General features: G+C 49.8%; 3 protein-coding genes across 3 annotated transcripts; 1 reads left to right on the forward strand and 2 right to left on the reverse strand.

Annotated features, from left to right (window-relative positions):
• Positions 1 to 2,507: 2,507 nt before the first annotated feature.
• Positions 2,508 to 7,236, reverse strand: LOC128277405 (mucin-5AC-like). The gene is made up of 4 exons (XM_053015859.1): positions 7,214 to 7,236; positions 6,938 to 7,134; positions 6,424 to 6,873; positions 2,508 to 6,361 (listed from the first exon to the last, which is right to left on the reverse strand). Exons 1-4 carry the CDS (start codon positions 7,234 to 7,236, stop codon positions 2,508 to 2,510), a joined length of 4,524 nt encoding a protein of 1,507 aa, XP_052871819.1.
• A 2,458-nt stretch (positions 7,237 to 9,694) lies between these two features.
• On the reverse strand, positions 9,695 to 12,135 carry LOC128277877 (sterol O-acyltransferase 1). The gene is made up of 5 exons (XM_053016473.1): positions 11,953 to 12,135; positions 11,593 to 11,660; positions 11,194 to 11,531; positions 10,978 to 11,123; positions 9,695 to 10,902 (listed from the first exon to the last, which is right to left on the reverse strand). Exons 1-5 carry the CDS (start codon positions 12,047 to 12,049, stop codon positions 9,815 to 9,817), a joined length of 1,737 nt encoding a protein of 578 aa, XP_052872433.1. The 5' UTR covers positions 12,050 to 12,135; the 3' UTR covers positions 9,695 to 9,814.
• A 1,161-nt stretch (positions 12,136 to 13,296) lies between these two features.
• On the forward strand, positions 13,297 to 16,992 carry LOC128268666 (facilitated trehalose transporter Tret1-2 homolog). Its single transcript, XM_053005833.1, has 5 exons — positions 13,297 to 13,594; positions 14,121 to 14,373; positions 15,109 to 15,244; positions 15,321 to 15,529; positions 15,586 to 16,992. The coding sequence occupies exons 1-5, from the start codon at positions 13,578 to 13,580 to the stop codon at positions 16,669 to 16,671; spliced, it is 1,701 nt and encodes a 566-aa protein (XP_052861793.1). The 5' UTR covers positions 13,297 to 13,577; the 3' UTR covers positions 16,672 to 16,992.
• Positions 16,993 to 18,547: the final 1,555 nt, after the last annotated feature.

Consider the following 18,547-nt stretch of genomic DNA (forward strand, 5'->3'; position numbering starts at 1 on the left):
CGACTTCCATAAATCTTCGCCCTGGGGTCCCGTCTCCCGGACGGGAATATTTTCGGCAGAATCGTGGACCTCGAGACTCCCCGCCCCTAGGGTGGGCTGCGGGCACCGGGCAAAGGATTTACTTTTCCGCCTTTCTGCTGTCGGCATTTTTGGAAGTTTTTCGTACAACCGCCAACCGCTTATCGCATTACTTTGCCTCTGTTGGGTTGGTTCGGCGCCCGGTCAGTCGCTTCCGGGCCTGGCTGGCGACTTTGTGACTGGGTCAACCTCGTCCAACCCAGCTCGGGCGGGCCTCGTGCGTCGCACTGTCGCGATTGCAGAAAACTGCATAAAGCAGTTCCGTGCGACACGGAACCGTACGGCAGGCAAGACCCCGCCGGCAGGGGCAGGCAGTCTTAGGCAATGCGGCACCCGACGATGGTCAACGGTCAAACGGAAAGCAGGCCGTGGCCGTGTGAGCGGTGAAGGCTAATGAAGGTTCCGTTTGCGTTCGGGATGCAAATTGCGTCGTCGTCGCTTCGTTGCGGTCAGCAGAAGGCACCGCGGTCTCTGCTACTTTTTATTCCGATTTCTTGGACGACGTTCTTTGTTTGAATGTTTGTACTGTTACTATTAAAACATTTTTAGAAAGCTTTCCAGTTTTTTTTACTTTTTAGTGTGAAATAGAGTGAAGAATGACAAAAGTCAATGAAAAAATAGACGGATTTTAGGGTGGTCTTAGGTTCCACTGTTTTGGACCTCGGGAGCCACGAAGAATAGGGTCCCCCCGGTCGAAAACGAGAAGTAATTCCGGAAGGATATAAACAGTGCGCCATATTGATATTTGTTGGCCTAACTCACAAAACAAGGAGCCGAAAGGGCCTAATTTACCCGCACCCGGACAAAGGAGAAGCAAGTACCGGAAAATGTTGAATTTTCACACCTACCTACGCGATTCTGCTTCCCCTTCCGGAACGCTGCAGACATGGTCCTGGTGACGATTTCCAAATATTGGTCCACTGAGTTCAGCATGATGACTCAATCATCGACTGTCGACTGGAAAGAAGTTTAGGACCTTAGAAGAAGTCACCGAAAACTGCCTCTCTAAGTGACAGTGTCATCGGTGGCCCTGGCCGAAGTGGCACTCCAAAACTAATTACGTGAAGTAACTGCCACACACTCAAACTGTCCACCATCATGCGTGGCCACCAGTTTTCAGCGCCCGCGTGCAGCGGCTCGCAAACCGGCGGAATGATTTACAGGTCCCGACGGGCACGGACAGGAATCAATTATTCGTGAACGGTGTGTGAGCTTGCTGGTCCCCCTCCCCCGGGACATGGGCGCGCACACACAGCCGTGCAACGCCGCCAAAAGCGAGCCAGGACGCACAGAGGACGCTGCCGACTGCAGGACGAGCTCCACGTATGGTGCCCACGAACGTATGCTAATTCGTCCCGAAAGTTAATTACATTAATTGACGCTCTCGAAATTATAAACTACCCACCTCGGTCAGCCTCGGACACCCAGCGACCCCACTAGTGTGTGTGTGTGTGTGTGTGTTCTAGCGCAGCACCCAGCTAGCGGACCAAAGCACGCGTGTGGTTCCGCGTCGCGTGTCTAGCGGCGATACGGAGCGCCACACGGCGGCAACCCGGCGCGCGTAGTCCCTAGCCTAGAGGTGGCTCCCCTGCTTAAGGCTCACTTTACGAGCCGACCCGGCCGGATTTATGCATATGCGGTTGACGATAACTAATTGAATCGTTGGACAATATCGGAGCCGAAGCCCCAACTCGCAGCCAGGCACTGACCGCAGTGGCGACCACCGGGATGGCGCACGGTTCGCTAGACGACGTGATATTTCAACCTTCTTGCCGCATCTCGCAGTGGTCCGCGAACGCCCGCCGCGGCAATGCAGTTGGACGTTTATCAAACTTCATCCGCTGTCGACGCGACACAAACGGCGGGTTGTTTTTGGGCCGGAAACGGGCCACGAGCTTGTCTGGAGCGGGGATGGAACTGATCGAGCGGAACCGAACCCGGTGACCAATCGACCGGAGAGCGAGTGTCCCCCGGCTCGCTGATGTCCTTGCGAAAAATGGCGAGTTGCGCCGAGTGTCTGTGCCGTTCAACAATGGCCAGCTTTTTCGGTAGACAATTGCTTTGCTGCCTTTTTTGTGACCAGCGGTACGTGCGGGAACAGATGTTTGCCGTTGTCAGTTGCAGTGCCTTTTTTGTCGTTCTGTACATGGCGAGTTGCGAGTGGCGGACACCTTGTATTACCAGTGCTCCTGGTATTGAGACGGGTTAAGAGAGAGAGAGAGATAGAGCGAGAAAAAGTTCTTAAATAATGTATACACACATTGCACCAATTCCTGAACCGTTTTATTGAACCATATTTACACAGTATATTATTATAACATGTACATTCACTAAATACAATACTGAGGTCGTTTCGGCAACCTCAACGACGGTGCCAGATTGCACGTAATAATTTACATCCAATGGAGAAACAGTCGAAATTTGCGCGTTCACCAAAGGCTCATGATGGAGGCAACTTGCGCCCCATTGCGACCAGCAACGGTCGCCGTGCGTCCCGTTTTCTCGTCAATCTCCGGACAGATCGTGCTCAGATTAAAGTCCGTAATCGTTCCTCCCGTCGCCGACGAATGCGTTCCGCTGGCCTGAAGCTGCCCATGGCCACCGTACAGTGACACCTGGGACGAGGAAGGATTAACGCCGTACCCGACGGTTGGCGGCGGTGGAGCATTAAAGCATGGCGGCGCGATCTCTAAATGGGGCGCGTGGCTGACCGTGGCATAAGAGGATGTCGGCGGGTGTAGGCCAGTGCCGTCGTCACCCGGTAGAAGCAGTGCGCTGCTCGAGAGTTGCATTGGCAGTTTGGCAGGTTTCGGAGTGTCGAACCCGATCGGTGCTGGCGTTGACGGGTACTGGCCATAGTTGTACGAGGTACCACTCTGAAGAGACGATTTGTGAGGCACATTGCTGCCCTCGATCGTACCGTAGTGCTGATGTTGCAATCGTTGATGCTGCTGGTGGGGGTCGTGGTGATGGTGTTGCTGCTGCTGCAGTTCTGGCTGCTGTTGCTGATGGTAATGGTAGTTTGCGTAAGGCAGCGATTGTCCTTGTGATCCATTTACCAGCGGACCACCGGGATGCACGTTGGATGCAGCGTCGCTTGGGGCCGTGCTGAATGCGTAGTCAGCCACCGGCAGAATGCCGACAGTTTTCTGGCTTTTTTTCGTCGAATTTCGACAATTGGCCTGCTCACCATGTGCCCCTGGGTACTGCTTCTCGGCCGTGGCTCCATTCGCGGGGTTCGTTTTTTCCGCAAAAGCTGGCAGATAGTAAGGTGTAAATTCAGCTCCGGTAGAGCTGGGTGGCAGGTGATGATAAGTACTCGTCCCTCCGGATCCGTCACTGTGGCCCGTGTGATGGTAGTAGCTTTGCGTGGTTCCAGTAGCTGCCTTTCCGTAGTACAACCCGGACCCAGTGGACGTTCCACCGCTCCTTCTGGCGGTGCTCGGTAAACCACCATAGTTGGTGCTACTTTCCACAAATTGATTGGAAAAGTTATAACTTTTACCATAGTCAGGACCCGTAGCTCCGTACGTGTCGAAATTGAACGTCAGACTTGAGTTCGCGCCGGTGGCCATTTCCCCACCGGCACCGTAGTCGAACAGCTTCTCTTTGCGTCCGTTAGATTCTGCCGGACCCGATGTGCTGGGAACGGTACACGTCGTGTTGCCAATCAAAGCCTCGGCGGAGTAGCTGTTGGGCTTCTGTTGGCAAGGGGCTGATGAAGATGGGATCCCGGCCGGCACGCCACCACCGCTGCTGCTCGGGGTGTGGTGGTGGTGGTGGTACGTTGTTTTGGTCGGCTGATCGACAAGCTGACTCACCGACAGGAAGCTACTGCCGGTGACACTGACACTGGTGGCCGTCGTTTCCTGGTGCGTTGTGGTGTGTCTTTTCTTCCCGGAAGTCGCTTTGCCACCACCTTGAACCGCCCTTGAAGAGGCGCTAGCGGAAGCGTTCGGTTCCGATTCTCCGCTCAAAGGGGGAACCGTAACGGACGGGAAGTAAGGGGTGGAAGAATCGTTTAAAACGCTGTCGGTCAACTTGTTGGCTGACGACCAAGAACCGGTCACACCGAGACCGTTCTCTTCGCCCGGTGGATGGGCAAAGAAAATGTCCGACTTGCGCTGATGGTGGGGCTCAAAGTTTGCCGTGTAGCCTCCTGCTGCCGTAGGGAAATCCATCGCCGAAGAGAAGATCTGAGGCGTAAAGTCGTACGAAAGTTGCTGGTGATGCTGTTGCTGCTCTGGCTGCTGATGCTGTTGATGATGCTGCTGCTGCTGATACGGCAGCCCCGTTTGCTGCTGATGGTGAAAGCTTTGAGTGACCACCGGTTGGTCGCCGGTTTTGCAATCATGCGCCCCAGCGGCCATCCAGGAGACGTCGTACTTCGATTGCGTTGGTTGTTGTTGCTGCGATTGCATGGCATGCTGCTGGTGCGTTGCCATCGCTTCTGTTGACTGGCCACTGGCATCTTTTCCAGGCCTGCTGGGGACTGAAAATGGCTGATGTTTTGTGAGCCCCACCGAGGCGCAATCTTTGCCCTGAGCCGCCTGCTGTTTCGTGGAGAGCTTCGGTGGTGATTCAAACATTGATGTCGTACTGGCCACCGAAGCCGTAAACGATTGCGCGTACGAAGGTTGCGTTTTGGTCGATGACGTTAAGCAGAAGGTGAAACTGGTAGCCGGTTTTTCGGTCGTGGTGCAGATGGTGCCCGGCAGTGGGTCAAGCGGAACTTTAAAGCTTCCGTTACCGCCGTAACTGCCCGATTTGTTGTTCACCGTTGTGTGGTAGTAACCGTACGTATCGTACGACGGGGTGGTCATTGTCGACGACAGCATGGCACTGTTCGTGTACTGCGATTGGACCGTGCGAGGTTGGGTGGCTGTGGTGGTGGTTAGCGAGAAGGTAAATTCGATGGCCAGCGGAGAAGGTGATTTTCGAGCGGTGTCTCCGCTTACGGCGCCCTTTTTGTCGGCCGGCAAGGTGCTGGATGTTGTCCCAACGGATGGTGTGTAGAAATGGTGCTGGTTTGAGGTCGAGCAACGTTGGTGCGTCGTTAGTGGTGCTGTTGTAGTGCTCGAGGTAAGGGTAAAAGTGAACGCCCCAGTAAGGTTACTGTCCTGTTCCACGTCATTTTGTCCCATTTTCAGACCCACAGTCCGGTTTGGGTCCACCGTTCGGTGCTCCAGCATGGTGTCGATGGATTGATACATGTTCGCGTAGTTCGTCGTGAAACTGCTCTGATCTTTAGTCGTTTGCGAAATGCTGGTCGTTGTCATGGCAGCCGTCGTGCTAGGCAACGGTTCGACTGTTCCAGTGGCAGCGGCATCGACTTGGGTATAGTTGAACAAGGAGGAAAAATTGTCCAACATCAAGGTTCCGGTACCAGTGTCTGGTATCCCGCTTGCAGTGTCCTTATGTGTTGGTGCATGCTCCTTGGTCAAGCTTTCGTTGCATGCTTCGTCCACTTCGTCGGTTTGTTCCGTGTGATTCCCGGCCGCTTTGCCTCCACCGGCTACGAGCGGGAAGTTCATCAGATAGGCAGCCGTCGGAGACAGAGACCCAGCATCATGCGAACCATGAGCGTCCGGATTACTCGGCACTTGTAGAGTTGCGAAAATATCTTCCGACAGATCCGCATGGTTAAGGGTAGTGAGATCCAGCTCAGCTTCTTGTGGATTCACATTCGAATGGTTCGAATCTTTCGCCGGAACTCCCGATGCTTCTTCCGTGGCAGCTTTGGCCACCGATAATGCAGGCTGTTCCGGAGCGCTCGATGCTTGAGATTGCTCTGCCACGACAGGGTTGCTACACGGTTGCACATCCGCCGAACCACTATTGGAGTAACTTTTCTCCGCTTCTTCGAATGATTGGTCGGGCATATTGCCCTTCGAAACCGGTTCCTCGGTTACCGTTTTTCTCAGTTTTTTGCACTTTTCCGTGGACTTTTTGCGCTTTCTTTTGAGAACCTTGCAAGCAGTGCGCATCGTCTCGTGGGGTGCTCTTCTGAGTGGTGGAATCGGAACCTTCCCATTCACAATCCGCCCCGGGATCAGGTCGATCGATTTGATGGTGAACTTGCCGATCTTTGCCCTTCCCTTGCCACCACCTCCCCCGTGGCAACGTTTCTTTAAGTTAAGCTTCGCCCGCACATCCTCATTACCGACGATGAGCAGCGAAGAGGGAGGCGCAACGATCGGCATCTGCACCAGGTTGCCGTTGTTCGATATCAGCACACTGGTCGTCATTATCGGTGTGGGCAGAAGCGCTGGCGGTACCGATACTGGAAGGAATGCAAAATTAGACCGCCTGGCGATGGGAAAGAAATAACTAAACTAGTCTCGCTATTACCTCTATTTCCAGTGCTTAGAGCCACCCCATTTAGGTGGCGGAGCGCAGAAGAATTCATCCCTGTAGGGCTGGTGCTCTGCATCGAAGAGGAAGTGCTTGTCACACTAGTACCGCCACTGGAAGGAACCGTGGCACTTTGAATGTTGCTTAAAGCTAAACTCGGCGAAACGACACCACTGGTTGGCGGAACAACTGCCACCGGTTTTTTTATCACAGACTGTTTCCTAGGACTACCACTTCCGCTGCGACGTTGCTGTGGCTTCGATGCAGCTCGTTTCTTCTCTGGCGTTCCATTTTCTTTCTCCTCTATGTGTTCCGCCGTGTGGTGCTCTACCGTATACTTGCAAGGCGGAATGGTTACCTTTGCCTTCTTTAGCAACCCTATTAGTTCCACGTTTCTTGTCAGCAGCTTTTTCAAACGATCTTCCTGTTCGCGCACGTGCTCTGAAGAGAAAAACCACGTTTTTAAACCGTTATCGCTATGCTAACTGCCGGAAACCTAACTTACCCTTCAGTGGATCATTACACTCCTCGGTGAGGTCCTTAATCTTTTTTTGAAGTTTACCAATGAGCTCGATCGCCCGCTGGAGGATTTCGATTTTGCTAAGCGTTGACGCCGGTTCATTGTCGGGCAGTAGCTGCTGTAAGTCCTCGAATGTTTTGTTCAATCGTTCACGACGCTCCTTTTCCCAAATTCGATTTTGTCTGATAGCGCATCGAGCGCCAACGAAAGGACACAAATTTTAGCGGTTCTGCATCAGCAGTTACGGTTCGCGGTACTTACGGTGACGGTTTCTTTTTAGTCATCCTTTTCCTTGGCTAGCGGACAGAACAATGCAACACGTTTCGTCGCACATATCAACTGACCCTGCTTCGCATATTTCAATCGACAATCACAATCATTTGCCTCAAATTGATTCTGGGCACTGTTTATTTTGTTGCGATTTTGTGGGTTTTAAAGTCTTGTTGTGACAGCTCGTTTGTTTACATTCTTTAACAGCCGCCTAACGCCAGCGGCTTCTACGGCAGGGTTGTGCATCACCCTCGTGAATAGGGCAATTCAACGGGCGGCCGCATAGCACAACGACGTTTTGAAAATTGGTATGAATGTGTGTTCGTGCAACAACATCAACAATTGTGGTATTTACGTGAGAAAATACGTGAGTGGCGTTTTTCTTGAATCGAAACACCAAATTTTATCTCCTTCCGAAGCTGCTACTTCTTTCCTTTACGACCGTCTTTTAATTCGCAGTCACATCTTCGTTGGGATCGAAGCGTTTGTCGTCATAGTCGATTCTACACGAAGGCATCAATTTGTGTAGCCGTTCCACAGCAGCCACCGACACCGGGCATCTCCTGAGGATTAATGTCTTCAGAAAAGGGAACTTTTCCGGTATCTGATAATAGTCGTCGTCCGTTTCCTTCAAGCGTTGAAGCAGTAGCGTGTGACGATAAAAAAAAGGGAAGAATTTATTCGATTGAACATCACAATAATAATCATTGGTTGTTCACTCTGATACTTACCTCAGCTTCGTACATTGTCAAACGCCGAACGTTGTTGCGATGAATTGAACGAATTTTAATGTAGCCCGATAATTCAAGTTCCTGCAGGTGCATTAATTCATCGATTCGTACAGAGTCGTCTGCTACTGACACTGGTGTTTCCTTTACCAGTGTCCAGTGGGAAAGGAAATTAAAAAGAGCGAATCAGCGCATTTGCAGCAACGAGGGTCTAGAATCCACGTTTCAAATTACCTCATTAGAACTGATGATTAGTTCTAATCGTCGCAGATAAGAAAATTTCTCGCAGATGAACTGTAACTCATCGCAAGATATGTCATCCGTGATTCGCAGACAGCTCAATCGAGGCACAACTTCGAAAAGGTTCTCGAGCAGAACTTGAGGATAAGGCACAGACAATGCAACCGATTCGAGCGACTTCATAGGTCCACGAAGAATTTTACTATCCACTACTCCATCTAATGCAAGATGCTGTAACAATAACATATTGATTAAAAAAATTTTTTTTTGCGTGTTATTTGCTTACTTTGAGCTTAGTTAGTCGCACCAGCGACTCCAAAAGTCCATCTTTCGTAACTTCCAGAAGAAGGAATAGATGTGTTAGCTCAGGACAGTGATGACTGATGATTTGAATCAATTTTACCGGAAAAATGAGGCACAAAGAGAGTCTTCGAAGGAAGGGGTGCCTTCGAAAAAACCCACTACTTCCCTCTAAACCCATCAATTCATTCGTGTCAAATTCTAACATATAAATGTACAAATCCTCTAGACGTGGAAACGTTAGCTCAAGAAAGGGGTGCAAATGTCTTGGATGACAATCCCTCACATGAACGAGCTTCAACTCTCCACTCAAGTATGTCCATGCTTCCAGTTCAAGATCGGTCCAGCAGTCCATTTCAAGACACTGCAAATTTGCGATACGCGTGAAGGACAAAAAATAAGAATCGTCTGTTGATGCGTTGAGCACCAGCGATTTTAGCTTCGATAAACCCGGGAACGTTCCATACGTGTTGCAGTTGTCCTCAGCGAAACCAAACGACAAATGTAGTAGTTCAGGAACTTCCAGCAGAATTTGTCTTACTTGCTGAGAAGATATAAGAGGTTCAATAACCAACATTCGGACGTGAGGCTTTATCGTCTGCAGTAACCGTACTAAGCTGTCAATCTGGTCATCTTTCACCCACCCATCTTTTTCTGGTTGATGAACGTTGCGATACTTTCTTTTTGTGTTGAACAAAAATTCACAATTGGAATTACGGTTCATCAACCACACACGGTCCATCCTTCGGCCCGAAAATGTAAGGTACGACCACCGCCGACACACGAGGGACGTTAGCTTCAATTCGTACACGTCTAGATGATCAAAAATCGTGCACAACATCTGCCGAAAACAAACAGTGGTTAGTTAGCTACATTCACATTTTATTTTATTATTGGCTTACTTCATCAGGCAACTCGTTTAGGTCCATTTTTTCACAAATATTCACTGTGCAAAAAAGATTTGCGTTGTTGTTGAAGCGATACCAGCTAAATCCAAACTGTGTTAAAACCCGCGCTGTCAGAATGATTGTCAAAAAGACAGGATTACCCGACCATATTCCAGGGTTGTACTCTTAGACATGAAAATCATCTTAGTAATTAAACAAACACAAATAATTAAGTATAAATATAGTAATAATTTAATAACTAAAACTCAACATCAAACCTGTTTAAGGGTTTGTTTTCATTTATTTTGTTTTATTTTTCATTATTTTTTTTACGATATTGTCTATTTGGGGTCACCGTAAACGTATTGCTATCGCCGCTTGGAACGCGTCTAAATTACCCTACACTAATCAGTCTTCCGGTTCGTCGTCTATCATCCTTAAGCCATGCTCCACGGTGCTGTTATGGTCCAGTTGGGGTTATGCGAAATACCATTACAACTCCACGATACGGGCACAAGGTAGGCAACTACCGAATTGCCAATATCCGGGCAGTTACGGCGGGCGTAGTACTCCATGTTGTACAAGCTCAGATGCAGTCCATTCCCGATGGACAACATGAGCCACAGCAGAACGTTACCGACATCCTTGCCCAACCCGCGCGTCACAAACATCAACAGCAAACCCATAAACTCGAACTGCACAAACATGACCGGGTAGAAGAACCGGAAGCTGAACGCCAGGATCACTTCATGAAACACCGCGGACAGGGTGAACACGGCCACGGTCGCCAACGGTCGGCAGATGCGGAACACATTTTCCACACAATCCTTGTACACGTACGTGTAGAGCCAGTCGTGAACCACCACATTCCACGATCGAATGTAGCCGGCGAACGTGGACTCATTCCACCAGTCACGGTAGAACATCCGGTCCGCGAAGCGCAGCAACTCGGCACTTCCGTTCATCCACGCGTGCAACAAGCAGTAGAAGGCGCACAGGAACGACAGCGACCCGGGCATGATGCTACCGAACAGAGACAAAACAAAACTCCCGGAACTGATCTTGGCGTGGCCAAACTTTTCAAACAGTGGCGCAAGGAAGCGCTCCAGTATGAAGCTGATGTAGAAGATGACGCCGACCACCTCTAGCGCATGGCGGGCGACGATCCGCCAACGGATTTGTTTCGTACGCGGATACTCGTCCCGGTAGACGAGTGTCGGTGCAAACAGGAAGTAAGTGTACTTCCCAAAGGACGGTAGCCCGGTACGAAACGTGTCGGGATTGGTAGGTTTCGACTCTGAGTGTTTTTTCGCTGCCCCCGCGGCTAGAGCACGCGGTGCATTGCTGCGTATGAAGGCGTGCGCCTTCATCAGGAAGCGTGTCATTTCCATGAGGTAGGCAGTGGAAGACGCAGGCGGCAGATCATGCCACAGCAGACCCTTGATGGAGAGCACAACAAACGCACACTGGTACGAAACGAACATACCGAGGGCGACGATGTCCCACAGCTTTCGAACACTGGAAGCTACAATAGGAGGGCTTAGATTAGGTTTCACTATTGACGCTGCCACTGCGAATGAGGGGGCTGGGTGGGTCTTACCTTGCGCGACCTTTTCACGGCCGGCCGCCCACAACCGGAAGCAGGGATACAGGAGAAAGGTGGACACTTGCATACAGGACCACAGCATGAGGGCGATGTGAAACTTTCCAAACCCAGCAACAATCGGTCGGAATCCAAGATTGATGCTGCAATCGGTAAGAGAGGACCGATAGAGGTACATCCGTGCCGTGTGTCCACCCTCCGTAGCCCACCTACCTTCCCGTGTCAACGAAATCGTGCACGACCGTATTGAGGAACAGGATGATCAGGATGACGACGAAAATGTGATAAATCGTTTTAATGTGCTTCACTTCGAACAGGTCCGTCAGCAGAGAGTTCCGGGCAATGAACTCCTTCTCCGGCAGCTTGCCATCCGATCGCGCACCTTTCCGTCCCCCGTGATGGCCACGCTTCACTCCTTCGGCGGACTTTTCGTTGAACAGTTGCTTGAGTTCGTAATTTTTCAGATTGAACTGCTTCACCTCCGCAAACAGGTCATCCACCGCAATGTCCATCTTCTGCTCGATGTCCTTGCCTAGCTTCGTGACAATTTTCTGGAAGACAAACGAAACGTGTCGTTGTTCGGTTGCTATTTCGCTGATCGTCCTTGCTTACATCCATTTTCTCCTTCATTTTCTCGATGGCCATATCTTTGACTATTTCTTCGCGATACTCTCGTTGGGCTGAAAGATGTAAGTTGTTTTAACTGGCGTTTCGTTGTTGAAACTTATCGTACTTAGTTAACATTTTGCTAAAACATTCGGTGTCAATTTAGCTAACTTTACACATAAGCCTGCGTGCTCTATCAGGAACGGTTCTTCGGGTTAAAAGCCACCGTTGTTATATAATGTGTGTGTGTTACCGAAGGTGGTTCCGTGAAGCCAACAAAGTTCAACATTCTATTCCTCCCTATTCTATGACAGGCTTACAAGTCCACACTGTTACGCATCAAACAAATATATCTAAGAAGCTCACCGCGATCACCGATAGCGTTTTGCACGATCGGCTTCGTGGCTCCATCGCTGGTGCTCGATCCAGAACTTTCACTTCCACTTCCCGTATCGCTGCTCATTGTGCACGAGAAAAGTCACAACAGGTCCAGAGTACAGGGACGACAAAATACTACAGATAACACCAAACAACCCTTCTCGACCCGATGACGACCAATCGACGACTAAACGGTGGCAGACTATATGCTGGTCGCCAAACTATATATGCCGGTCTGTCGGCTGCGGGCCGTAATCGTCTTATTATATATCGCTTCACTGTTCTTTTTTACCGAGCGACACAAATCAGGACTGATTACATGGTCGATCGGCGGATGGGGAACGAAGGGAGAAGGGCCGGTCAAGAGATTAGAACAACGAGCCGAGTGCAGCCGTACCCAGAGCCACGGTTGATGCCATCAACGACCACGAGGAACGTGTGTACTCGACTTCGTCCGCGCATTCGCCTACGAATGTGCGGTCATTAAAAGTAGAGGGGCGAGTATCAGTGCACGGAGCACTTGGGGAATGCCCCCGAAATGGAATGCACCCAAAAGGATGCCGATCCATCATCCTAAGAGTCCACACGGAAGCACCTCCGCTACTTGCCGCAATCTGTTCAGCAGTGACACACCGATCACCGGTGACGAGCTGGACTTTGACTTGCAAGCTTAGCACATAACGGCGATTATTAACCACGTGTTACCTTGAGGCTGGTTGTGTGCTCCACAGGCCCCCTGATTCCTTGTTTACGTACGGAGCAATTAAGGATGCTGAACGGCATGCAAATTTCGCTGTTATTAAAGGATTTCCAAGTATAAATAATTCACACTTATTAGTATGTTTTGAAAACTTAGTACTTAATAGATCATTTGAATTACTTTACGCTAGTTATTATATACATTTTGAGATGTCAATTGTACTTCAAGTGAGGGGCCTGAGTCACTTTTGTAAAAAGAATATAACAATCGCAACGTTGCCGCTGTTTGTGTCTATCTTATCGCGTATCGATCGCTGGGTTTGTCTAACAAATTAACGCGACCGGTAGATTGCGAAGTTTCCGACACGAAAATCAGCTGTTCACGAGTTGCGGCCAGAGAACCAGAGAGCGCAGGTGAGACGGAACCTGGAACAGATCCTACGGAGCGTATTTCTCGTCGACTCTCTGGCAAAAATCGGATTGCGAGAGGGGACGCAAACCATGCTCACTCGCAGTTCCGAGCAGCTGAAGTAGCTTTTGCGGCAGTTGGTCAGTCGTCAGTCAGTCAGTCTTCTCTCCATCGTTCCGAACGCTCGCGGAACGCGTCGAAAAGTCTTATAACTGTGCGTGAATCGCATCATGAAAGTGTCAGTCATTCGCCAACTTTCCATAGTTGCTAGTCCGTGTCACGCCCTGTAAAACCGGATCTCGTCGTGTGCGAAAGCGGATCGTGCAGATTATTTGGTGGTATCAGTGCGTAGCACGCCGGACCATGCCGGATGTAGCTGCTGGTCGCTTAGCAACCAAGCCACCTGCGGTAGACCGAATAACAACCAAACAGTGAACTTTGATGCACGGCACGCCGGGGCTCGTTTGAAGTGTTTGAAGTGTGCTAGAAAGAGGATAGTGAAAAAATGAAGCTACCCGAAAGGTAATAAAAGGACGCTGCGTGTGACGGGCTTACCGACGTGGAAATAGAGTTTACGATAATAACGTGTAAATAGCGTTTCGATGACGTCAATACTAGATAGGTGTGTGTGATAGATCCGAGACATCTGCTCGAGCCCAAAAAGCTGGCACGATAATTAATAAAAAAAATGCACGCTGGAGGGAGGATAATTTTCCGGTTGAGTTGCGTGATTGCGATGAGAGGATCAAACACCAACAGGAAAACAGAATTTAATTTGTTCCAGACGGTGCATTCCAATTAATTCGAGCTAAATGGGATTTGATAACCAGAATTAGTATGTTTAGTTTGTCCCTCTCGCACCATCGCGAAACTGACACTCGCTTAAAACTGTCGACTACACGATGACGCAGGGGATCTGGTCAAGGCCTCGTCAGTATATCTTATCGGTGCACTCGAATGCTAGGCAATACAAAATTGGGGCCAAAAGTGTGCAACAAGTGTGTGCCAGCTAACAAGTGGCTCTAATTCTCTATTATTTTCTTTTCAGCAACTGTACACCCCCCGATGACGATCGATGGTTACCACCCGACACGGCCACAACACCGTTTGCGGACCGTCTATCAAACGACGATACGCCGGTTACGAGTCCACCGAAGCCATGCGAATTGTTAGATGACAAATGCACCAACGAGCAAGACGAAAAAAAGTTCAACGAAAAACTTCTTTCTAATGAAGCTGCTGCTGGCGGTCTGCTCACGGAAGTTGTGTCCGCGTCAACTACGAGGGGTGTATTCCACCAGGTCTGTGATGCAGCTACACGCCATTATTATCACGCCTGTTTGTACTGCACAATATGCGAGCTGTAAAAATAGGGCTTAAATAGGTTTTAGAGGCCATTTAGCGCGGTAACTCAAAGTTGCTTGCCCCTTAAGCGGTGTGATAACACAGTTGCTCATCTTTACAACAACCTGCCTATGCAAATTTAAACAAGAATGATGCAAACGGTGCTAGATACAGCTTATTTGTCTGGTAAACACACATTAACAGTTAGTCTGTGATATCATTCCGTGATGGGAACGGCAATGGGTTTGTGGGAAAAGGCCACTTTTTCCAATGACCTCTACTGCATCATCGTATGTTGGCCATTAGTCCCATCGGGAGCTCGTTACATATTACTTATCATCCTCATCACCATCAAGCGCACGTGAATGACGAACACCACAAACGCGCAGCGGTCTGTGCACTGAATCGCTCGTTTGCAACGTGCTTCACGATGACGCCAATTAACTACACCGAAGACTGATCATCAGGGCCATTTATGAAACGATCTTGGCTTGATTGTGGCAATCGATGGGCGACGCGCGCGTCTTGATTGTCGCTGATTGCCGATCACATGGCGCAGACTGGGTTCTAGAATTGACACCCGAAAACGGGATTTGGCCTGTAATAAATGACCTTGTGACTCGTGTACGCCGCTTTTGGTTTAATGCCTGATTTCAACTAACTGAAATTTTGCTCACTTTCCATCACAACAGATACTACTTACATCCGCAGTGCTGCTGCTGGTAACAGCGTGCGGTATGCCGATAGGGTACTCGGCCATCTTACTACCTCAACTGTACGATGCGAACGAATCTCTGGCCATCGACATTGAGATGGGCTCGTGGATCGGTAGGTTTGCTGACAATCTAAATGAGGAGCAAGAAGGAATATGCCAATTAATAGCCTCCTTTTTCTATGCTTTTAGCTAGCGTCCACAGCTTGGCAACTCCTATTGGATCGTTCGCTTCCGGTCCCATCATGGATCAGTGGGGTCGTCGTCCAGCAATCCTATTGGCCATCGTGCCGCTTTTCGCTGGATGGGTTCTGTTGGCTACAGCTTCCTCCCACTTTCTGCTGCTACTTGGCCGAGTAGTGGCCGGAGTCTCGGTCGGATTGATCGCCGCACCGGTACAGGTAAGCAAAAGCAGAACGTTCTACCGTCTTGATTCGTTTAACACTTTCCGCTTTAGGTACTGTTGGCGGAAATAGCTGAACCGCGGCTACGGGGACTCCTCATAGGCGCTCCATTTGTTTCGTATTCGTTGGGAATTTTGCTCGTATACGCGCTGGGAAGTCAGCTACACTGGCGAGCAGTGGCTTGGGGTGCCACCGTGCTGCCCCTGCTGTCGTTTTTCGCACTATACTTCGCACCAGAGTCTCCAACGTGGCTGGCACGCAACAACCAACCGGAGCGTGCGGCGAAAGCACTTACCTGGCTGCGCGGATCTCCGGTGGTGGCGAAAACGGAACTACAGAAGCTAACGGATCGATTCGAACAGGAACAACAACAAGAGCATGGTGGCGGAAGGCAACGGTTCTGGCGTTCGCTGGCGGAGATATCGATGATCAAACCGCTCGTCATTATAAACGGGTTCCACGTGCTGCAAATCCTGTCCGGCACGTACCTCGTGGTGTTCTATGCCGTCGACATCATTTCCGATCTGGGCGGTAGTGACATCAACACCATACAGGCCGCCGTTCTTACGGCGATCGTACGACTTGCCTTCACCGTCCTCTACTGCTTCCTTCTGCTTCTGATGCCGCGCCGCACGATGGTGCTCCTGAGTGGACTCGGATCGGGCCTTAGTTGCATTGCGATTGCGATCTTTATGTATACCCGAAGTGGTAATAACTCCGGCCCTCCGTATGAGACGTACATAGCCGCAGCCCTGATCCTGCTGTACATCGGCTCCAACACGGGCTTTCTTACCATGCCGGGCATTATGATCGGTGAACTGTTGCCGGCGAAGATCCGCGGTCAAATCGCGGGCTACCTGTTCACGGTGTTCAATCTGGTACTATTCGGTGTCGCGAAAGGTTTCCCGCATGCTAAGGCAGAACTCGGGACGCAAGGGCTGTTTGTGATGTTTGGCGTGGCGTCATTCGGTGCCACGATGTTGACGTACTTGCTACTGCCAGAAACGAAGGGTCGTACACTACACGACATCGAGGACTACTTTGGCCAGCGGAACTGGTTGTGGATGAACCGCAAACGTACGGAAAAGGCAGATCCTCGCGAGGAGGGCCAACCACTAAACACGCTAGTTCCGGTATAACTCCCAACGCACACAAAGCACTTAAGAAAGTCCACTTTTCAGGACGAAGTGAAGGAAACAGACAAAATATTTGTGATATTTTACTCTGCTTGTAAGTGTATCTTAAAGGTTTAGGTCATAAGTTGGTGTGTAAATATTCCTACATAAACGCTAACCTCTCTTGCTGTTGAACGGAAGTATAGGCGTAGCACATTGCACCGTTCTGTGGTCAACGTCTCGTGGTACGTTGTACGCACGCCGATGATAAATATATGAAACGAGTTTTAAACCGGTTTCATACCAAAGTACGTACTAATTTTCTCCAAAAATATATTGTACATTCCTACCATTTTAAAGTATTTCGTATACAGTATCTAATAGAAAAGTTTAGAAAGGCTTTTTAACACTATGAGAAAAGGTGCGCTAAAGATGCCGTCAACAATTTGCATTTCTGTTGCATCAATAGAGAAAATCACCAAAACCGAAGCAGAAATCAGTTCCCACCGCTGGCTGGCCACACGTCGGTACGATGCTGATGCGTTTGCCAGGGTCGCACTATTGGCACCATCATCGGCTCACAGTTTGGGAAATATGCACTAAAAGTTTGCCGGAACCGGTCGGGGGCAGAGTGATAAGCGGCCATACTAGCCCACCAAAGGCGACCCTCTTCTATGTCCACCTTTTTGAATCTTCGATAAAATCGGTGTCTCATGGTTTTAGTCTACAGCAGAAAGCAAATTCAAAGCAATCGAAAGAAACATCATGATTGAGCTGAACATACCATCGTTTCCAGTTTCTCCTTGTAGTCCCAATTGACCTTTGCCGTCAGATCGGTATCCATTCGCGTTGGCCACCGAACAGCAGTCGCACGTGGTATGAGATAGTTCCAAAAGTACTGACTCTCTAGTCGAGCGGTCTCGCGTTCTTCCGGAGTAATCCGGAGGCCGTAGCGGTCTCGTATCCAGGCCACCAGAATAGGGAGTTTGTGAGCATCCGGAAACGTGGCCAGAATATATTTCGGGCTTTCGGCAAGCTCATGTAAAGCGCGCTACACATTTAAAGGATAGAGAAGAAGCTTTAATATTGGTGAAACTCTCGGTGGTTCGGAAGAGACAAATCACCTTCAGGAGTTCTTTCAAAGACTTACGATCTTTGATGTCAACGGTTGATATATCTAGGGAATCCTTTGTTTCTGTATCGGAATCCATGGTAGGTTTCTTGTTTTCTGCCATTTTTCGATTCCAAAGCTCCTTTTCCTCGTCCCACGATCGCTCCATAAACTTTTCGATCATCTCCCTAGTGTTAATAGAACTGCTGTCGTCGGAATACTGTCCTCTAAATGCATGTTTTATGGCCCTTTTAATTAGGCATAACCCAACTGTTTCGCCCATGATTTTGCGATAGTCAAATTCGTATGGGATCGGCTTGTCTGTGAACCGAAAGTACCGTTGCTTAATGTCCATTGGCAACGGTAGCGGTCGAGCATCGGCTTCCGGCGTGCACACGCACTGGTGTCCGTTCAACAGTTTTTGCTGCATCTCGAATCTTTGTCGACATTCAGGGCACTTGGTCGCTGGTTCCAGGATGGCCAACGTTACTGCTTCGTCGATGATGCGCTTCAACAAACCATCCACTTCCTGCGGACCAATTGCTCGCTGCTGTTCTTGGGTCCACTGGGCACGTACGGCTTCAACGGCTTCCATAAGAGCGATACGGGCAGGGGATTCCCTCAGCAAGATCGTCTTCTGGCCAGCATCTCCGTCGTCCGTCAGATCGTGATGCTTTGGACACAACAGCTGGCAACAATCTACGCGATTGATCATGCCCTGAATCTGTGCGTCCATAAGATTTTGCACGATTTCCTTCGCACTACCTGCGCTACTGGTCGACTGCGAGT

This window comes from Anopheles cruzii, chromosome 2, assembly GCF_943734635.1.
Source record: "Anopheles cruzii chromosome 2, idAnoCruzAS_RS32_06, whole genome shotgun sequence".
Taxonomy (NCBI): domain Eukaryota; kingdom Metazoa; phylum Arthropoda; class Insecta; order Diptera; family Culicidae; genus Anopheles; species Anopheles cruzii.